Raw genomic sequence first — 23,103 nt, 5'->3', positions numbered from 1 at the left:
AAGAGTAGTTTACTGCTAATTAATAAATTTGTGAGTAAAATGAAGAAAAACATTCAATTTTGAATCTTTGAATAAAAATAAAATGCGATTGATTGCCCAAAGGGAAAACACATCACAGCAGTTTGCCAATAACTGAAACTGCTGTTTACAAAATATCTCCTACAGCTATGTCTACATAACATCACTTCTGACGGCTTCTATTGACTCGTCTATGAAGTCAAAGCACAGCTTTGGGCTCAATCCCTTCCATAAGAAGGGATTAATATTTCAAATATACAGTTTTTTTCCCCCAAATGAAACATGACAAAAGAAATGCTTCAAACCAAGAAAAGGCCACTTTTATCCAACAGCTTGAAATCTGTTCTGCTTATCAAGTTGCTTATCTGTTACTCTGTATATCTGTCCACATTATTTCAGCTACTGGTGGACACAAGAGTTGTTTTTCATAAGCAGTAAAAGCAGAAAGATCTATTTAGCTGGAAATCAACAACAGAGTTGGGTAACTGGGATCTTGCCTTAAATCTGGTCTGAGGCCTGGCCTGTCTGCACTTAATAGCCCAAACAGATCTAAAATATACCTGAATAATCTCCCCATCCCCACATCCACCCTGAGATTAGGCTGTTTAAACAGGGCACAGCTCATTAAAATGTAGTATTTTCACTTTTGATTCGAGAGCTGAAGTTCATAATTTGTATAAAAAAAGGTTGTCAAGAAAAAAATTAAGAAAACAAAACTAAGAAGAGTCTACGATGTTTGTGTTTGTCAGTGTTTATGTGGAAATGCTGTTGCGATGAGAACAGAATAGTTTGGATTAATACAACAAATGCTGTGTGACTGCTTTGTTTCTGTCCTATCGTATGCCATTCACCAACCTCGTTGTATATATGTCAACTGCTGCCCGGTTAACCAGTAACAGCATGACAAGCTTCTTCGGCCTATCTCTACTTCACACCCAGGTTTCACAATGATTGCACAAGAGCCCTTAAAAGGCTGCCTGTCCTCAGCTCCCTAAATGCACAAGCCTTTTAAGTTCAGCCAGTGCAAGTAATATTCTTTAAAACTGCTGTACCAGCAAATTCTTGAGACATAAAAAAAAAACAAAAAAAAAAAACTAACTAGCAAAGGTTGAGAAATTTCCAAACACAATGTAAAGCATTCTGCTGATGTGACTTTGAGTCCTCCATACAGATAACATGCAGATAACACTGTGCATCCCTTTTCTTAATCCATTGTCATGTTTGCATCATCAGTTATTAAAACTTCATTCATTTCACTCCATACTTATACAGAACATGGAAATGGGAGATATAGCGAAGGTTAATGCAGTTTTTGACATATCAAAAGAGCACTGCGGCACTGCCTGGAAATCAGCAGCAGGCAGAGAGGAGCACAGGGTCAGATAAAGGGTCAGGCGGATTAGAGAGGCGGATTTGAGGAGGAACATTTGAGGAAACGACTCTTGGTGATTTAGTTTTTGTGACATCAGCAGGAAACAAACATGCTGGAGTCCGAACAGGAGAGAAGAGATTAGAGCTGATATTGGCGGAAGAATGAACACGAGAAACAGTCCTGAGAATTGACTTCAATTGTCCCTTAAGTAAGCTGCACCAGAACATACAGGCGAGGCCAAATCATGGGCCAGGAGAACAATATGAGACCCCCTCCAAATAGATTAACAAGAGGCAGTAGGACATTCCTTCCCTGAACAGCAAACAGGATATGAGTTCAAGAAGAGCTGGAGGCTGGGCTTACAATTTTATCTGCTACATGTTTGGCCATCTTCCTGCAGCCCTCCCTGCACTGTTAAGGAGATAATCAATTTTACTGCTGTGTGAGTGACTACTTCGGTTAAGTGCTCACCCTGGCGTCGCCATTGGCAGGTCTTGGCCCATGGCTGAATGCCTGTGCTGGGTCTTTGTGGTAGACCTTCAGGCAGGAGTGGTCTGTGATGTTCCTGTAGGGAGAAGAGGTGTACGATGGTAAGAAGGTAGCCCAGATATCGCCATCAGAGAGTGGCCGATCCTGCCTCAGTCTGGATTTCTTTAACAGCTCTGCCAGGGGCACATAGCCCGACAGGGGCTCTGACAGTCCTCCACTCTGTGACATTTCCTCCAAATCTCCAAAAAACTATAAAACATACACAAACACTGCATTAAAACGTGGCTGAACTGCATAAACCAAAAGCGGATCTGTTCTTTCTTTCGCAGTCCTATCTATGATCTTGCACCCTGGACACTTGAACCAACCCTGAGGAATCATGAGACAATCTTTTACAGCCTTGATAAAGAATTACTCACAGTGTAAACATCACGCTTGAGCAGGCACCTTGTGAATAAAGGGGCGCAGCTCCTTGAGTCTTCAAGAGTATTGTTTTTATTTCATTTTATTCAATATATTTTTTTTAATGAAGAACAACTATAGCAAATGACTAAATACTGCCTCTTTGTATAGAATCTGCTATATTATGGATGAGAAATGCTGTAAATACCAAAGCAGAACACGTAGTGATTTACTAGGAAAAAAAAGAAAAGCAATGAGCTAGTATGTGTGTTCGTAAATGACACAAAGCATAAAAATGGCTGAAAAAGTGTAAAAAGTTTTCATTGCTCAAACTTTCACCAGAGGAGGAAGGACAGCAGGCGGGAAAGGCCATCAACGCTTCCGCATAGAGGAGACATACTGCTGTGGAGCTTCATCGCTACACATCTTTGTTTCCCAGTTTTAACATGGGGGAAAGGAAGTGGAAAGCCTTCCTGGCCTGTGACACTTCCTGTGCACAGGGAACTTAGACAGGAAGTTCACAGGGAGGGGAAAAAGAGAGGGCAAAGCTCTCTGATGAACCTTGGATGCCCTGTTAAACACTGACAAAAACAATTATACTCTGTGCTGTTCACTCAAACTTGTGTACTGTATCAAACGCACACACCCTTACCTGACATCAGTAAGCTCGTAGTACATGTTCCTCATATCGTCTTTGACATATACGGCAACGCTGGGCGACTCCAACATCTTCATGGTGAGCTGCTGTGGGAAGGCACTAACAAACAGAGCTCGAACTGTGTCGATGCTGGTGATCTCATTGGGCATGCGGATCTGTTTGGTTTCGTCTCCGTACTGCAAGTACAGTACACCTACAGAGAAAAAACAACGGGTCATCTCATCACATCTTATGGCTTCAAAAATCATTCTTTTGACTTTTGAAGTGAACCTCAGCATGAATGGTGCCCCTAATTTGGAGCCGAAAGGACAAAATCTTTGAACTGAAGAAAATGTTTCCCTGGTATGTGGTTTCCTTTTTGATTTTTTTATTGTGCATTTGCAAGACGCAATTTTAACACTGAACTCACACCATCGGCCATATGGTGTATTATGTGTGTCTGAAAAACAGAATGTGGACAAATAACTTCAGTAAGAGATATACTAGGGCTAAAAAGCAAGGCTGTGTGCGCAGTGTGGAACAGCACAAGTTGTGCATCAGAAAGACCAAAGTCTGAACCTCTGAACCCTGGGTGTGGCTTCTGCACCATGCTTTAGAAAAACAGATGTCTCTCCCACAAAATCTATTGACACACCCACACTGCACTTGTATAAACAATATAAGAGGAAACACACACACACACATTTCTATTTCTAGTCTCTGATTTGCTGTTTCAAAGAGCCTAACACTGATTTTTATAAGGGTTATCTGTGAGCAATAGTAGAAATTAAATGAAAAGAACAAAGAAGTTTGACCTATATATGTTGGCCCTCTAATTACACTGTATGCTTATAAGAACATTCCTAAGTATCACATTTCATCAATCTGAGAGAGCCCCCTGCCCCCCAAGAGATTCAAATTAATTAGTTGTTTGAGAGACCGTTTTCACTGAAAACAACAGCTTTTTAGCAGAGAAGATATGCTTTTAGTTGGTGTAACACCATAAAAGGACAGAGCCAGTAAAAGCAACCAGATGTTGGGGAAATATTAGACAAGATCCTACATGCTACACGAGACGAGAGAGGGCAAATCCAGGAAATAAAATTGCTGAGTCCATCTATTGCTCTGGTCTGTCTGGCTTAGTAATAACTTCTAGTGCCCATTTGCAGACTCCCCCAACCTCCCTAAAGAAGATCCCACGAGAGCATTTATGTTAACAGTCGACTAGTTTTCATCCAGATGTTAACAACTACAGTGAATAAGTTTGATGACAAAGCGCCATTGATTGAGAATGCATTACAATGATCTGAGCTCACCAAAGTCAGTTTTATTTTGCTCCAACAAAGTGAAAAAGCTCAGTTCTAACAAAGAGCTGTGTTACATTCCTCAACGCCTGGTTTCACTTAGGATTGGAAGCAAATGGCCAGTGGGTTTCCTGACCAAATGGGCACGGCACAGCAGACTGTCTGAGCTTTAAAACTGTTTTCCACATTTCTACACTGATATGGCTGGAACTATCCAGAATGATGAAGAATATGTTTTTTAATATTATCAAAAGTTTAAACTGCAACAACAACAACAACAACAACAACAAACAAAGCAGGAAAACACTGTAATAGAGTCTCAGGAAAAATGACATGAAATTAGATACTCTTGATGCAACACTCAAGAATGAATATGATACTCACATGAGGGGTTTTCAGGATTTCCTGTCCTCTGTTAAATCTTAGGATGCTCTATAAAAGACCATGCGACAGGAGACAATGCCCCAAGATGAAGCCCCAAATGTCCGCTGGGACTCAGTGAAGTCTGTGCCTGTGTGTTTGTGTGTGTGTGTGTGTGTGTGTGTGTGTGTGCATGAGACTGTGGGAGGGACATTATAGTAAAGAGGTGCCCCTTTTTTCTCCTCCCCCTTCATCACACCATAACCCCCTACTGTCCAAACGCTTTGTCCTGATGTTTTTGAGAGAGTGAAAAAGAAAGATGGAGCATGTGTGCATGTGTGGTAAAGCATATTTGTGAGGAGGGTTTTTATATGGGTTTAGGACTTCTACTTCTCAAGCAAGACAAGAGGAGTTACTGGCATCAACAAGTGTGGAAAATGACACCCTATAGTTTCATTCATTTTCACTTTCGTCAAAAGACATGCCACTCAGTCTCTCTGCTATTATCCTGCACCAGATGCCTTGCTGAGCTGTGAGCCACCTTTGAAGAGTATCCTCCTGAAAAAATACACCCGTCACTTTGTTTTGGGAGTTCTCGCTCTTTCCCTCTTTCACCCTAATGCAGCAACCCAATTCTGCACAATATTTAGATTTTCAGCATATGGATGCAAATGAAGCCCCATGTGCGTTGATAAGACGACCAATTTCTCATCCTGTCAATTACACGATGGCATATTGTGGCTGGATTCTCTAATCTTTCACTACAATGCACTCTAATTAAAACAGAGCTGTGAGCTGAGGTGGAGAGAGAAGGGAGCGAGAGGAGAGGATAGATAGGTGTGAGGAAAGGACCTGAACTGTCAGGGTGAAACAGTGATATCATAATTTAGTTAGAATTTTTAAGCTTATGCTTAAAGTGTTGGATGGGCGGGTCATTGAGCAGGATTCACGTCACATCTCTGCCAGCTGAGACCATTCAAAAAAGATTCTTTATTCTAAATATGCTCTAAAATATTGTAATCTGGGGGATTTTGAATGAGGATGCGAAGCATAAGACAAAACAAAATAGTCAACAACATACCTAGCGAGCGGTCCTTTGTCTGGTTGGTTGATCTCACAACAGGCAGACTGGCACGAACCCGGCTGCCTCGGGTGAAGGCTGTAGGTGCATCAGCCTCTGACATGGCCTCCAGTGACTCAAGGGAGGCCAGGGAGAGGTGGTCAATGTGGTCACCGATGCTGGGCTGCGGGCTGGGGCCGTGCTTTGGGCTTCTGCTCTGGAAGGGGGAGGTACATGCAAACATGAGACAATGGACACAATGTGCACAATGTGAATATAACACTGCAAAATTTCTTCTGACACTGATTTTAGACATGATACATACGGTGTTAGAAAACAACACGGTATCTGTACCATTCTGACAATGTGAAGTGTGTTATAAGTCACGCATTCTCTGACAAGCTGAAGTAAAGTGGCTTTGATGTTGACTTTAAGCTTGACTCTATCACAACTGCCAGATAATCCAAAACTTCAGTGATGCAAATGTGCAAAGGAGTGTTAATATTGTATGACACTGATACATGCTCATACATTTAATATTGCTGAGTACTGTCCCCCAAACACCTCATAACATTTAAACCTGTCAAGCATGAGAAGGCATGATCCTGCAGGAGTTGGAATTAAAAAAATATAAAGACGGTGCTAACAGCATTAGAGAGGAAGCTTTATTTATGGCACTCTGCAAGAGATCAAACAGAAACAAGAAACATGACAACTGCAAAGGAAGAAATTCCTTTTGACTCCATATTAAGGAGCAGGAATAGTGCCATCAAAATTTTAAGATCAATTGTCTACTGTGCAATCAGATCTTCCTGATGTGTCATCCACAGGCCATAAGATGTTGTGTGACATGGCAATCGAGCCCATTGAGCTATTGTGTGGTGTGGTAAGATGATCCGTACAATGGGGACAAGGTGGGACTCAAACTGAGAGGTCAGTGAACACTGGGCTCTTTATGAAATGCTTTTCTTCCCTGGCAAGTGACAGCAGTGTGGTGCTGTAGAGTTAATGCAGCTGGAGACACAAGGCCAGGTCCACAAGGTTATCTTGAACGCACATGCATGCCCACACTTCTGTTCTTTCACACACAAAGGCACACATAAGGAAGTGAAGCGTATTTTAAATATTGCAGTTGACATTTATGCGAGCTTCCATGGCCAGATCCGGTTTAGCCTGGTAGCCAGGTGTGCTTGGCAAGCTTAGACAGGGCAGATGTTAAGAGACATGAGGGCACAACGGCTGGGAACAAAGTCAAAAAGCAGATGTAAGTAAGGATCCAAACATAACCACAAACATACACACACACAATGACATGATGCAGATAAGATAAAAGGCCAACTAACTCTGTGGGGCAATTGGATTTTCATCAAGTACCTCTGAATGTCAAGCTCAGAGTGAAGGGAGGAGAGCATGCCCTGTAAAGACTGATGGCAGGAAAGAGGGGAGACAAAAACAGAAAGCAAAATGGCTGAGACTTGCCAGCGGGAGGGTGAAATGGAAAAAGAAATGGTCATCAAACAAAACAGAGAAACCTTGGAAACAAATCAATGTCAGCAGCAGAGAAAAGAGAGGGCAGAAACAGGAAAGAACCAAGATACAAGAGAAATCTTCAAGTCAGCCTAATAGAGTATTGAACAAATTAAAAATGGCTTAATACTTTTATAAGCTTATCTGATTTTATCAAGCTCTGACATGGAAATCCTTAAAATGACACCATTTACATAATTACATTTATTTCCATTGTTAATATAAATACAAAACCATTAACTTTTGGTGAGACACAGAACGTTAGCATTTCTGTGACGCAACTTCAATGCAACCTGACACAGCAAGAAAAACTGGTGAGCCATCACTCGACTCCTGTAATTCCCTTATAATACCCTTGAGCTGCAGCACCCTGGAATTAAAAATGTTCCCTTTCGCTGTAAATATATGATGATAATCAACTGTTAAAACAGAGGTCGCACGCAGTTGACATGTCACCTGAAACCAGGCGTGTGTTGGGAAATTTAATCTGAACACTGAATGATTTATGAGCACATTTAGTGGTGTTGGGTCCAAACACACCACACACCACTTACTATTTTCTCACATGCTACTGTATCATCCTTGGGAATGGTGAATCATACTGGCTTCCTCCATCACCTCTAGGCAGTAATTATGTTAGAGTGGTCTGGCAGTGTAATCCAATATTTCATGAATTGCCAGAGCTGGGAAAGAAGAACTGGAATTAAAGCCTGGATCTAAACATTTACTGGACTATCATATTTTATGAGTTAATTTTATTTCATGCATAATTATTGATATTTTAAAATATAATTCAGGGAACAAAGTTTTGTAAAACATAACACAATCATATACCCTAACCCTAACCCATTAATGGTTGAAAAGATGCTAGAAGAGCCAGGCTAGCTGGTTTTGCTCTCTCCAAGCCTTTATGCTGAGCTAACCTTCTGTGGTCATTTTGTAAGAAAGTAATTGAAATGTGACATGCTAAAATGTGGTGGAATATCAATAATAATAAATAATCGAGTTAGCTAAATAGCAGAGTGATGAGTTACTCAGTGATAAAATTAGCCAACATTAGCCACCATAAGCTAATTGTCTGACCAACTAAAAGTGTAAACAACAAATACAGAGTTAATATTATTACTATGATTTTAATGTCTAATCTCAAGAGGGAAATTGTTGTATTTTTTATTAAAAAATGTAGTTAGGCTTGATTTCACTGTTACTTTCCAACTTCTCAAATTTCTGGAAAATGAATCAATAATGAGACAGCGAGAGTAAAGTTGCACAGGACAGAGGGATAGTTACAGCAGGAGCAGTAACATATAAAAGAGGAGGAAATTGCAAATGAGACCTTCTGCTTCTCGATGGAGAGGGGTAATTAAGTTAAACCACTCCACACCGGTCCACATCTGACAAATGAGGCGTCACCTCCAAAGGTCAACAGCTTAGCTCAGATGAACTCCCGTGTCTCTTTCTCAAGCACACATGCTATGGCAGCTCTGTAAATAAGTGCTGAAATGTCTTCCATCAAAAGCCACTTCCCACTTTAGGAGCCAGATGTGAAAACCACAGGCCAACCAATGATTAGCACCCTAAAACCTGCTTCAGCCTGCTCACACCTACAGTACATTCCACACTAGTGATTTCTCCTGCTTCAGTCGAAGCCATACAGCCAGTGATTCTGCTTTTTCAGCAGTGGCTGCAGTGTACACCACAGCTTCTCTGACAGCTATGATGAATGTGAAACTGAGACACTGACATAAGCTCCTACACAGGAATATGACAAGGTTTAGAGTCATGTAAAGTGCCCCTTGGGAAAGAACATGTCTCGAAAATGTATTTAGAAAGAACCCCAGAAATCTGAAAATGTGTTTTATACTAATGGTGGGTTGTGTGTGAAGTGCTGCAGCCAGTGTCAGAGAGTTGTTTTTATAATACCTCTGCCTCTTGTATGTCAGAGCAGATCTAGAAATAACTTAAGGGAATTTTCCTCATCTAAATGCTCATGAATGCAAACTGTTCTGTTGCAGCAAAACCTTCCTCGGGTCTTCAGGCGCTTACTCACAAAGGCCGAGGCAGTATGTGTCTTCAAATTTCCAACTATCTGCAACAGCTTGCAGGGCCTTTATGTTAAATTGATGTCAATTTCAATGTAATGTCAAAAATTGTTAGGCAAACAACCAAGCTTGCAGGGAAAATATATACAAGATGAAAGTAGTTCACATGTGTTCTCTGTGTGTGTCTTTTGTGTGAGTGTGTTTGTGGCTGAAAGGGAGAGAAAGAGGGATACAAAGAAAGACAGAGAGCCTGCATGAGCGAGTCAGGCCATTGTTCCAGAAAATCTGACCTGAACCCAGGACATCCTGAAAACATTTATGCAACGGTGGTCTGACAAACACTATGCTGTCATCAGACAGAAAGCTCAGATCTGTTTGTCTGCATTCCTACAACGTTCAAATTTTATAGGTCAGTGCATGTACATGTGCTTGATGCTATTCTGCTGCGAATTATGATCATGCATGCACAGCCTGGGCGCTTGTCTTTGCAAGCTGCCACCTGTTTGAACAATTTTCACAGCAAAGGGACGGTGCGACCATTATATTAGCTGCTGACAGAGAGATTGATGTGTTTGGCTCAGCATTTAAAGTAATGAAATGTAAGTGGCAGCTCCCATCAGACGCCTGCTGTGTCACTCATGGAGATTTAAGTTCAGACATCCTTAAAAGCTGCTGGAGCATTATGTACTACACCTGCTGCCAGTCTAATGATTGTTGTCTATTTTCTTATATAATCAACATAACTGGGGTGATCCTAACAAAGTCTTGCTTTTCCTTAAAAAAAGAGGACATTCTCCTTGTGTCTCAGCAATTATATTATCTTATCTTACCTTCAGTCTTTACAGTTTCTGAGAACTGTGACAAAAAATACATAATACGCTCGTCAGGGCAATGAGCGTTTACATTCATACATATCTGCAACAACAGCCGCTATCCGAGTCCAACTGCAATTGTGTGAAGTCACGCATCATCTCCTGTGAGTGCGCACACACACAGGTAATAGCTTGTGTGGTTTTAAACACAAACTTTGGCGTTGTGAGTACGGCTTTCCACTTAAGATGCTAATGTGGCCGGGGCTCTGGGGAGCGGAAACAGAGCTAACTGTAATTACCTGGTCTGATCTGTATGGCAAACACATAAACAGAAGACCCTGGCTCTGTAGACTGTTAACCTCTTGCTTGTCTCATCCTGGTGCATTATTCCATTTAGTGCACTGAGTCTGGCAAAGTTAGTTTCACTGAGTGCGTGTTTTGCTGTTAGTTCCCCTGAAAAGACTGAATCAGTACAGCTCAGCATAGATAAACAGAACCCAAAAGACTAAAATGTGTCACAATAGTTCCACAAAGGGAAAACAAAAGTGATAGAGTTAAAAAAAACAAAAAAAAAAAAACAACAAAAAAACACCTGTGTGAGCCCAAAACTCTGCCACTGCAGTTCTACACAACTATGAAGCATAAAGCCCCTGTCAATCAACCAGTTGCTCTCTGTCTGTCTGCTGTCTGCCAACAGACCATCATCCTTTGTGTCCTTTAGCCTTAATGACATTATTCTGAAATCTCCCAGTCATCCATTCCCATTCATTGCTACCACATCCCGTTTTCGCTCCCTCCTCTGATGCATTCCTCCACTAATCCCTTCATCCAAATCCTCAGATGACCTTTCAGAGATAGTCGTGCCTGTAAATTGACATGTTAAGAGGAGATGACTTTATAGTATCTGCAGTCAAAGCTGATGTTTAAGGTGTAGGTACAGAAGTCAGGGCTGCTCAGATCCAAATTTTACAGCCAAAAAAAAAAAAAAAAACAAAAAACAGAACTGTTACCAGCTCATTAATAAAATATTACATTGGCAAGTAAAATATAATCAAGCAGATCTCTCATTCAGAGTGCAAATGAAGTGCATAATCAGGACAGAGACAATACTGTGGCTGTTGACCCGGTGCACAATGGAGGTAAAACGACCATCTCTTCCGCCACTTGTGACATTTTGAATAGCAGAGCCACACTGTCCAATTGATTTCACCCACTCACGCATACATGAGTTAGTCCCAGTTATCACCAGCAGACATCTCACCCCCCCCCCCCCTCTCGAATGAGCAAGGTTATAGATGGCCATCAGATGCATCAGCCAATGGTGGTTTATGAAGATGAAAAAACTGTCATGCCAGGTAAAAGCCCTTTGGTTGCACAAAAGAAAATCTATGTCATGTACAATCTAAAATTTAATCTAACACATTTTAACAAATTGTTATGTTAATGGATGGAAGCTTCTTTACCATATTAAACCTGTGTCACTCTCCTTCCAGCAGTCACTTCCATGTGAGACTGGAAACTCCCTGGTCTGTGGGCAACGCGGTCCCTTTCTCCACTGTTGTTTCAGCACTTGTAGCACTTGCTGTGTGCAGCTGCCCTGTACTGCTCTCTTCCCTTTTTACTCGATCTTAGAGCGGATGTCCCCTCATCCAATACACACACAGCCCCACATCCCTAATGATCCAGCAGCACAATAAAAACACACACACAATCTGCACCCGGCGGACAGCAAGGGAAAGTCATTGTTTGTATGTCTGGGTTTTGTGCCATTGTGTGACAGATTTTGATAGAGAGCGAGGGGCATTCACAGAAATCACAATATTCAAATGTTACTTTTGCAGTATTAGTAGAAAATCTGATCCCTGTAATTGCTGTATAGTTCCATTAAGATTCCATTCAGCACCGCAATAGTACATTTTATCTTAACAGAAGCGTCAACACTTTTTCTTGTGTCCAATCCCAGCTCCCATCAAACTGCCTTGAGGCTGTGGCTGAAGAATGAGAGATGAAACTTGTGTCCAAATAAGAAAAGGCCATGTTCTACCCTCAGGAAGCCTGAGACTCCATACTGGACTTATTAAGCAGGCCGATGGAAATCACACATTCAGACACGCCAAGTGGGTGGACACAAACATGCATCAAAATACAGATTTCTGTGATATGCTGTTGCCTAGTTTGCTTTTATCTTCAGGGACATATTTTGCAATAATTTATGCTGTAATCGTTACAGGAAAGTCAGGTAATGCTGCCAAGCATGCTGTTTTATTTATTAGGTGCTGTGTTGTGGCTTTGCCATGCAGTAAACTGATGGTGTTATATAATACAACATGTCCAGACCAATACTGACAGATCATTTACTAGTCTTGCATGAATTGATGTGGACACACCTATGAGGAGTGCAAACATCTCTATTTCCCTGCTTCCCGTCTCTCTTACCAAACAAATACATGCAAAGTATTTGCTGACGGTGCTGCATAGTCATGATCCGTCCAGACTTGCTCTTTGATATCACTTCGTCAACAGCAACTTTTTTACAGCTCTGAAAACTTACGGCATCTCAGAATCACGTAATAAAGGTTTGAACCACACAGTTCATCCATGGCGAAACAAAAAGAGTCCACCTATCCACACACACACACACACACACACACAGTGGAGAAAGCATTGCTCACACGTTATTTAACACTACCTCACATGAACCTGAGCTGTCTCTGGAGAGCACCTCTCTGCTGGTAAAATACAAGCCTTTCCAGTTCTAATTTGCGTTTCAATGCGTGTGTATATCGGAGAATGTGTGGATGTGTGTGTGAGACACTGAGGCTGTGATCACAGAGACAAAAAGGTCTTTCTTCCCTCCAGACGAATCGGAGACTTGTATCTTCTACATGATGTCACACACATATAAACTCACACATAATGTAATGTGATAAAGGGGAGTAATTCTAGCAGTACCAATAGTTTTTTTAATACAGTGAATGGAAAATCTTTGCTGGTTTTAAATTGCATATTTTTGTCAAGTGTCAAGTCTCTTTTTCATCCCACGAAACCAGCCCTGATAATAGCTTTGCTATTCATGCCTAATTAACAAGTCACAGAGGAGCACATACACTCTTCCAGAGCCTATAATTTATTATACCCACTCTCCCAGAGGAGAGTCCCTCTGTGTGTTTGTGTGTGTGTGTGTGTGTAGACAAACAGTCAGATAATCAGTGATGAACTGCTTGTTATTAAGCTCCAAAGAACTGTATCCAATATTTCTGCGCTTCCTGATAGGATGATTAGCTACACAGTACTCTCATGTTAACACAGTCTGCTACAGTTAAACCGGAAAAATAAATTAGTACCATTTTCTGTGCTTATCTTTCTTACTTTATTATTTGTAACTGTGTTGTTTTTTCCTCATTATCCACGTCTGACAAAGGTGGCCTGTTTTCACACAAAACAGACTTGTTTTTTGTAGATAATTGGTTGACATCAATTGCAAAGTAAACATTACGGACTAAAAGCAGAGTTGCATAAAAATAATGTGAACACCTGTACATGTAAATGACCCACAGTTGATGTAGATTACACTGTCAAATCAAAGAGGAGGTGCTATGATAAACTGCAGCACGTGCTCCACTTCTGTCAAATTTTCTAATTTATTACCTATTCCATTAGCTGCTGAAGCCTGAAATATATACTTTCCAACTGTACATGCACTCAGATTCCAGGTGTTCCCCTTCGTCCACGTTGCCTTGTTTAGGAGACGAAAAACCTGCACTCGATCGCTTGAAGATATATTTCTAACATTTACAAAAGAAATGCTGCTCCGTCTTTGCCAGGTTTCTGCCATATGACCAACTGGGAATAAAGCACAGAGGATCAAAATAAGATGGTGTGTCTGTCTCTGATTTGCCTTTTGAAGTTGGGCTCATACCTTAAGCCAAAAGTGGAATCCAGATGTCTGGATACACAAGGTTTCACAAAGCACAGGTGAGAGAAAACAGGGCAAACACACGCTTTTGCTAGCTGCCAATTGGACTCTCAATGTTCATTAAACGCCTTGTACCAATATATATTACAAAATACTTCCATCAAAAGGAATTTTTCACACTTTCATCTGGTTACCATGACTCCGAACCAAAAACATAATCCTCCCAAATACACAGTAAAGATGTTTTGTCCATTAGTAACTAAATAAGTCAAATCTTCATCTATTCTGATAACTGTCAAAACATTATGTTGGCAAAAATGAATCTCATGCCAACAGGGTTAGGGTTAGGGTTAGGGTTAGTATGGAAATATCAATATGCTTTTAAGCCAGCACTCTCTTCAAGAAAAACAAACAAACGTGCGAATATTAACCTACCAAACATATTGTTAACATGCTTTTGATTGGTTATATAAATCCACACACTTGTCTGTTGTCATTAGTGAAAGAAAAAATCATGTGCTTTTGGATTGTGCAGTCGATTTGTGCTGGTTTTCCTCTAAACAATCTGCATTCACAAACTGTGCTTCCAGTCTCTGAGCTGTCATGACCACAAACTACAAGGCCGGTGAGGAATGACAAGGCAGGTTTTGCAAATACAGAAACTAATTACTACAATGCAGCTTATGTGATAATTGACCACTTAATTCTCTGTTTCGTTTTTCTCCTGTTGAAAGTTTTAGTTGCCGGTTCCTTTTTGCCTTCTCTGTATTTGTCAGGTTGATCAGTAATTGTGAAAGATGACAAACTAAACTCTACCATGGAGGAAGGTCCTCAGGCTGAAACTCGTGTATTGACAAATGGTCTTAATTGTAGCCAGTGGAATGTAAGGGCATGAGGTTAAAAAGGTCCCTGACATTTCACCTCCACTCTCTGAAAATCTGTCCAGAAGAGCTGAACTTTTTAAGAACCTTTATAACGACTACCTGCCTGTTGAGCCAGAGGAACAACAACATAACTAAAGACACTGGACTTCTGTTGTTTACCAAAGCCTGGGCTAATAGAGCTCTGCTTTACTGCTGAACAGTGCACTGAAAAGAGCTCAGACCTGATTAGCTGGTCTGATTAACACAGTGGCACTGCGTTTGAGACAGTGTGTAAAATTCTGTCTGGCTCTACTCATTATCAGTAGTGATCAGAGACGGGTCCATCAGGGCCTTCTGTCAGAGCGGCTTAACCCCCACCCCACCACAACACTTTGGATTAGGTGCAGCCTTGGCGCCACTCCATGGACCACTTGTCTTCTCAGTTGGGGCGCTGAACCCCTAAAACTTGCCACATAACCCCAGTTAACTGGCAGGTCAGTGCATGCCAGTCATTAACCTTGTGCTTTTTGTTTGTGTTACTGCTCGTAGCTCTCAAGGCGTCACCTCACACAGAAGTGGCAGATGTGATCAAAAACAGCAAAGATGCTGCTCCTGATAGTCAGCGGAGGGGGTTTGATGATTAAAAACAGATGTTTCGCTGCAAACCTGTTGCACACAGTGCCAGATTGTGTGACTTCACACACAAGGTGCAATAAATGATACAAGTATTCTGCGTTAATACAATCTCCGGTTAAGAATGTTTTTAGAGGGAATATCTCCATACATACTTGGTCTCTGCTCTCATGACCCTAATCATTGCAGGAATACTGGACCAGAGTGCAGAATAATGAATGATCCTTTTCTCTGGTCAGTTTAGGCAACAACAGGAACAGTTAAAACTCCTAAAACGCCCTCCTGATTCTTCTTTCATCTGATCATGGTCAGATTTCTTGCAGGGAGTTGATACATGCTTAGAGCAAGTGTTATCTAGCTGACCTTGGTTCTGAAGAGCAAGACTGCAGCAGAGCCAAAAGCTCACAGAGAGAAAGATGTTGGGGGCAGGCCAAATGTTTCAGTACCTCAGAAAGCCTCAGAGGGAGAGCTTACAGTAGATTTACTGTCCATAATAACAAATGTGCAAATGTGTGCTATTTATGCTGTGTTGTTCAACATGAATTGGTGGGAGGGTGCGGATTTCCTGCACCCTGGTATTTTATTGATGTTGATGTCATTACTAAATGCAGTTTTTTCCATGCTTAATTTAGATCACTGATCTTCCTTTGACATGATGGCCAAGTACTTGCACTGAAAAGAGCTCTCTTCTTGTGTGATACTTCTCCAAGGCCAATTTGTGTTCACATTAAAGTTTTTTTTTTTCTTGCCGTCCTCTCAGGGGATGTACTTACTGAGACAGTCATTTTTTTTTTTTTTAAACTGCCTAATTAAATCTATTTCAGAAAAACATTACAATAAAAAATGTTTATACGTGCATATTGCTAGAACTTTTTAAACTTTGTGATAAAGCTGGTTGTGCAGTTTGCTTCCAAAGGTTGTCAACACACATCTAAGTTTTTGATGCATTTTGATACAATCAGCTATAAACTTACTTACTTTTGTTTCTTGGAGGTTGTTCCTGCACATGACAAATCACACTAAAACCATGAACCTATTAAACTCTCTGTCTAGAAATATTAATCAATGATAAGAGTTACAGACTTACAAGCTATAATATGACAATTAATTACACGATAACAGACTTTATCTATGTTTTTTTCCTCTAAATTCAAAATAATATAAACACTTTATGTTATAATTTAACGCAACTTTCTGGTTCATCACAGCCATGTTAGCGAGCTTTGATCAGTTTTGATTGATAGTAATATCATCCTGTCATCAGATATTGATCAATTCTGATGGATGCATAAAGATATATGGCCATTCACACACTTACATCACTGTATGAGCACAAGAGATGGCATTTGGAGTACAGTACACTTATCTTGACGCATACACACACACACACACACACACATATACACACACACCCTATTTCCATAATCTGTGCTCTCATCAACCAATAGATTATCACTGTGGAGGTAACAGATCCCTCTGTCTCTCTGTCTCGTGCCCACAACTGCAGACAGCTGTCCTAACATGGCTGCTCAACCCTACAGAGAAACCCTTGGCCCGAGCAAGTCACACCTCATCATGCACAGACACACTGATATACAGGCGGAAGGGAAGGGGATCACTATGTGTGCTTGTGATCAGTCAACTGGTTCAGTTTGTGCTCGCCTAAGCGCCTGGGTGGAGGGAGGAAAAGAGAGAGAGAGAGAGCGGGAGGTGAGAAGATGGGTGGTGGTCAGGCCAGTGGGATGTTATCTCATCTCCCTTGGGTGGGATCCAGGTCTTTGCAGGCCTGATGAGTAGAGGAGGAAATTAAACCACTCGCTTTTGTTGTGGGTTTAAGGATCATAGGCAGTGAAGTAGAGAAATTGGGGGGGGGGGTACCTTACATAAGAATAAGTCAGTCAGTGTGTGTGTGCATGTTTGTGTGGCTGCACTCAGTAGACAGGGGGTCATCTACTCTTTCAAGCTGAGGCTATATCATCTTCCCCACCTCCATGTGACCTTGATAAATCTCCGCCTTTGTAACTCAACCCTCCACAGATGTGTTTTGTCTCACCTCTAAACCATGCACTGTTGCCACTGATGTTGTATTTCCTGTATGGTTGGCACTTTTGTATCTGTGTAAGAACTGCAGAAACTTTTCTCTCTCTCACTCAGTCAATTTTACAGCCACATTGTGAGCAGAGGTGACGTGTTCTCGCGTGGTGTTCCTCAAGAGAAAATATTTATACCTCCCCAGGACACAAACTGACAGATGTTTCAGTAAACTTGCTTTTTATGTTTTGTTTTGTTTTAATTTTCTGCTGTTTATATTAGCAGAGAATGACAGTATCCCACTTGACGTTCTGAATTAGATTATGCCAAATACAGTATTCAATCATCTTTTCAGCCCTGCATTAATTTGCCAGAAATTCATGCTTCAAACCATCTGCTTTGTGACAGCATCTTGTATCTTCTTCCTTGACATGATGAATTCAAGAGCCATCGCTGCTCATATCTCATCCCACGCATCTGAATAACGTATTAGGAGCTTCATTCCAAACTAAATTTGAGTGTCACATCTTATAAACTGACAATCAGCATCAACAGATAACTGTATCTCTCTTGTCACATTTCAGTCTTCCAGCACAGTTTATGGAAAGTCCTTTATGAGGTATTTATAATCACTCAAACTGGGATAAAATGTCATTCTTTTTTAGCACCACCAATAAGGGAGCACTGACAGATAATTGTCAGCTACTAAGGAACAATGAGGCCCAAACTAAATTCTTTATAATCCTTAAAGACAAGAACAATTATCTTCCTCCTATAGCTTCTCTCAACACTGCCACACTATATAACAGGGAGCTGGGTCTTGTAAATGCTATTAGAGTGTGATACAGGGCAAATTCAATCATCCTAATCACATTACTGCCAATCTGACCCCAAACACAAGCCCACCTTGGCAAACCAATGAAAGGAAATGTCCATAAAAATCTACACAACTGAGCACTTGCCAAAAATTGAACAGTGACAATGCTTCACCAATCAATGAGAGCACAACAGTTTCCATTTGACAGACATGGATCTGAAAAGTGATTCTGATTCTTTAATCAATTAATTAATTAAAAAAAAACTTGCGAAAGTCATCTGTTATATTATTATTATCACTCATTATCACCTCCATCAAGATCGTACAAGATACAGCATGTTGTAATGATGGCGTCCTCTAGTGCTTCCTTTCAAAGCTGATCATTTGCTTCGCAGTTATTGCAACATAATTGCCCTCTCGTTAAAGAAACCGGGGCAGGTGAATGTAGCGTCTCCACCTCAGTAACCATCACCGAACAGCAGGGGTCATCTTTAAGGGTCCAACCTTCCTCCGCTTCCTCTAAAACCCGAGGCTCCAAGTTTTCTGCTTCTCTTGGTGGAAGTTGAGCAGCACCTGACCGACTGTGCTGCAGTGCAGCTGCACAAACTCCCCGGCGGAGCTGACTTTGCTCAGGAGCGCAGTAATCCGCGCAATAAAAGTATCCGCGCTCCCAGCGCTGTTTTTGAATGTGTGGGAATGCGCTGAGAGCCAAATAACAATAAATTTCCCGACATATCCTACCTTTTATTGCCTCTGGACGGATTGAAATTGCCGACGCGGGTTTATTCCTGCCTGTATAAAAAGTTTTATCTGTGCTCCCTCACGCACAGAGAGCCATGCTTGCAGACGCTCTTCAGGTCCATCCTGGGCTCAGCTCCGCTGCTGCTCTCAGCTCAGTGCGCTGCAACAGGCACCTACAAGAAAACTGAGCCCCTCCAGCCGTGACATCATCAGTCTCTATGGCAACGCTGACTCCACCCCAGTCCGGAGCCGACCTTACCTGTCTGACTACCTAAATTCATAACACACTCTTGCCACCTTTGCACAAGAACAGCTCTTGAAGTAAACAGACATGAAACTATGACTGGAGAGAAGTGCCTTGCTAGAGGAACGTGTTTAGGAAAAAGCACAGCAAGCAGCTGCAGGGACAGAGCACTGTTTTTACCTTGTGAAAGATATTGCCTATGAAATCCACAGCTTTCATGATCAGTGGATTGAAACCGCACCTCACAAAGAGGGTTTGCTTTGCATGTGGGCCAGCTAGGCGAGCAAGTTTTGAAAAAAAAAAAAAAAAAAAAAAAAAAAAAAAAAAAAAAAGCACACTAAATCCCCTTTGCACAGCCTCGTACTATTGCCTGGAGCTCCCCTGTGGCTTGCTGCCAGTCTCACCATTACTGCAATTGTTTTGGCTACAAAGCCAGCTTGCCCCTGTCTTTTGTCTCCTCTGACCTGGAGCAAATACACACACAATGACCAGGTAAGTTAAATGTCCACCTACAGACTCAGTGTTACCCTCCCCCATCAGCTCACGGTGCTTCAGAACGCTACAATATGAGAACCCTTTACGATCACTAAAATCTCAAAAACAACTGGGAAATGTGTGCTTTGTGCATTTCTTTGTAGGTTGGAATACACAAACCTGTCTGAAGCCATAAGCAAGTCCAGGTATAGATCAAAACAGGCTTTAAATTACATGCCCACCTCAAACTGTCTTTCACATGTTTCCCACTGCTGCACAAAAACATCTGCTCCCTTTTCTCACAGTAGCTGTGGGAGGGAAATGAGACAAGCAAATTTATAGAAGAAACTTCACATTTAACCTGCAAGTTTGCATTTGCACTGCACCTCAGTGTGCAAAGGATAACAAAAATAACTGTGACTCCAGGAGTGGACATGCTTTTATGACAAGAAATATTTGTAGCTTATGGTAGTTTGATTTCCAGATGGAAAGTGAAGTTGAACCAGACAGAACTGGACTAAATGCTATGATAATAAATACAGGTTACCCCAAAATGACATTCAAGCTGCATGGATAGAGTTTTGCCTGCTAGGGGACAGCAGAGAAAGCTAAAATATCATGAAGAGAGAAAAGCTATTTTATTTTTATTGGAATTTATTCGAAGTTGTACCAACTATGGAGGTCACTATTCAGTCTCTTTTCAGAACTTTTCAGACTTTTGTCTCCACTAACTATTTTGGTCTTTTGGTACATTGTGAGTTAGAGAACCAAAAGGATGTGCTGAAAGGTGTGAAAACTTTCCACTGAGTCGGGGGCAGTTCAGTGTTGTGGATAAGGACTCTGGGTTTGTCACTAGAACGATTGGTCATGTATTGATTAGAACAGCTTTTATATCAGTCACTCAGTTTTCTACTTGAAACAAATGACACAATAGCTGTCTTTGAATATTTGAGCAACCAAACAACAAAAACATCCCTTAGAGAGGCCTCTCTCAACCCACTGACCTGCTCCCGCAGTCGTTCCTGGTGGCCCATGATCGCTGAGGCATGATGGGGGTATTTCTGCTTCAGATGCTCCAGAAAGGCCTCCCTCTTTTTGTCCATGTCTGACGGCTGCATAGCCAGGATTTCTCGGGAGCTGCGGGCTCCCCCTAATGTGTGCCTTCGTGGGACAGTGCGACTGCCTTTGGCGTCTCCTCTCGAAGGGGGAGTCCCATTTGGGGAAGCCTGTCTGCGGCTTATGTGCTCTGCGTCCTCCGGGGAGGTTACCTTGAGGTTGCTTTTGTTTTGTTCTGGGGGGACAGAGGGGAAACAGAGAGAGGGTCAAAATACATTCTGTTTTGACATCAACAACAACTGCATGAACACATGTTGTACTTCCAGGTCATGAAGAGGACGTGTCAGAACAAATTCAACTGTCTTATAAGTAAGCCTGGAAAAGAACAGAAAAAAGCTGACTCCCACTTCAACAATACAGTTGATATATTAATAAAAAAATATTCTCATTTATGGTCAGTCCAGTTCATTATATGTAGTGAAGCTGATTCATATTACAGCAATAAATCCACAGTTTAATGTGACAGACACAGAACTAGTGATGAAAAACACTGAGTTAAAACAGCTGTTCAGACATCAATCCCTTTAAAACAGCCTTAGATATCCATTAATGCTTGGAGATCCAAATGAGAGACAGGCTGAGAAACGATATCCAGAGCATCTGTTGATGCGTCGAGAGCTGTGCACATTTTTTAGATTGAGCAGGAACTACAAAATGCAATATCAATTGAAAATTGTATTCATTCATTCATCTTTGACCGCTTATCCATTTCCAGGTGGCAGTGGGGGCTGGAGCCAATCCCGGCTCACACTGGGCGAGGGCGGAGTCCCCCTGACAGGTCACCAGTCCATCACAGACAGACAGAGACCAACAGCCATTCACACTCACACTCAGACCTATGAACAATTTAGAGTCACCAGTTAACCTAAACATGATGTTTTTGGATGGTGGGAGGAAAACGGAGTACCCGGAGGAAACCCACGCAGGCACGGCGAGAACATGCAAACTCTGCACAAAAAGGCCCCAGGCCAGGAATCGAACCGTGTCTTTTCTAGTTTTGATGGCTGTCTGATAAATCTCTGCTCTTGCTAAGCACCATGGATGTCAGTATATACACAGCCTTATAACAACAATACAATTTTGTTAGGGGTATTTCTAATGAAACAAAAGGCCCTGTAGCATCCCTACTCTTCAATCAGCAACTTGTGTCCTTTATTCCATACAAAAAGAACAAAATAGTGATCAGGATGGATATTTGATTTAAGAGGAGAATGAAGATCAAGTAACAAGCAATGTTGCACTTTGCTATCTTACAGAAGAGAAGAGAAGAGAAGTCCAGGCCAGTGTATAGATTGCAGCAATGGAGGAGAACTGTTCAAGTGTGAAAACAGAGGGGAAAGAAGCCATAAAGCACAGTGATCTGCTGCCTTTTTTCAAGACAGCTAGGTAGAACTATAATGTGTACCTTTCGAGGGTAACGATGGAAACTAAAGGACCTCTTACAGAGTTCAGCTCTACAAAAGTTGAAGGAGGAAATGTCTAGTGATTTGCCACTATTTTGTGGGTGGTTTAATATGGCTTTTCTTTTCTTCTTTAAAGGCTTGAATGCATGCTGTGAGCTACAAATGAAAAATTAATTTCTAGTTCTTGTCACAAAGACATGTTGGGATTAAGACTCAGGTAATGTCTTGGTTTAACTAGTGCAAAAACTGCAATGTAACTATTTAGCAGCTACATTGACTCAACACTGATTGCTTTTCCTTCAACTAAATTTCTCACTTTCAACGCAGATTTCCTCTGTTTAATTGTTTCCTTACAACCTTTTGGGAAAAACCAAAAGTGCAGTGATCAATGAACAGGCTTAATTTCGATCTGCTGCATCATGATCAAGCCACGTCACCTTCACCACTTGTCCCCCAACCAAACCCCCACCCTGCTCAAATTGAGAGCTGCAGCACGTCTCACGTACTTCCAGTCCTATTTTTAACCTCCAAACACAGTTTCCCCCATTGCCAAGCAAATTATACTCAGCAGACAGAATAGACTCAAACCTCCAAACAATCTGAATTCATTTGTGGGTGGTATGTCAGAAAGCTCATTACCTTCCCCAAGTGAGCAATCTTTGTCTTCATCTGCAATTTCTTCTTCCATTGCACTCTGGGATCAACACACACTGTGACTGCGAAAGAGCGAGACCGGGACAACCAGCTAACTGCTTGCTTAGAGATTCCAGACGTAGCTCACGTGGAAAGGGGGGCTTGAGATAGGCCCTGCCCCATAGCCCCAGGATAGACTGGTGGGGATT

General features: G+C 41.6%; 1 protein-coding gene across 3 annotated transcripts in view; it reads right to left on the bottom strand.

Annotated features, from left to right (window-relative positions):
• The window catches only part of kiaa1217 (KIAA1217 ortholog), a 96,836-nt gene that overhangs the window by 18,240 nt on the left and 55,493 nt on the right, over window positions 1-23,103 (bottom strand). Inside the window, exons 2-5 of one of the 3 annotated variants that reach the window (XM_029528549.1) lie at window positions 20,747-21,033; window positions 5,664-5,859; window positions 2,934-3,132; window positions 1,862-1,955 (exon numbers count right to left, since the gene is read on the bottom strand). In XM_029528549.1, the coding sequence (XP_029384409.1) occupies window positions 1,862-1,955; window positions 2,934-3,132; window positions 5,664-5,859; window positions 20,747-21,033 (776 nt within the window). Of the gene's footprint in view, window positions 1-1,861; window positions 1,956-2,933; window positions 3,133-5,663; window positions 5,860-19,024; window positions 19,190-20,746; window positions 21,034-23,103 lie in introns of those variants that run through there. The other 2 variants (XM_029528550.1, XM_029528551.1) reach the window with 2 other exon arrangements.

The sequence above is a fragment of the Echeneis naucrates genome, chromosome 20 (genome assembly GCF_900963305.1).
Source record: "Echeneis naucrates chromosome 20, fEcheNa1.1, whole genome shotgun sequence".
In the NCBI taxonomy this organism is placed as follows: Eukaryota; Metazoa; Chordata; class Actinopteri; order Carangiformes; family Echeneidae; genus Echeneis; species Echeneis naucrates.
Note: the sequence above shows the minus strand (reverse complement) of the source record. Positions and strands in the feature narration are given on the sequence as shown.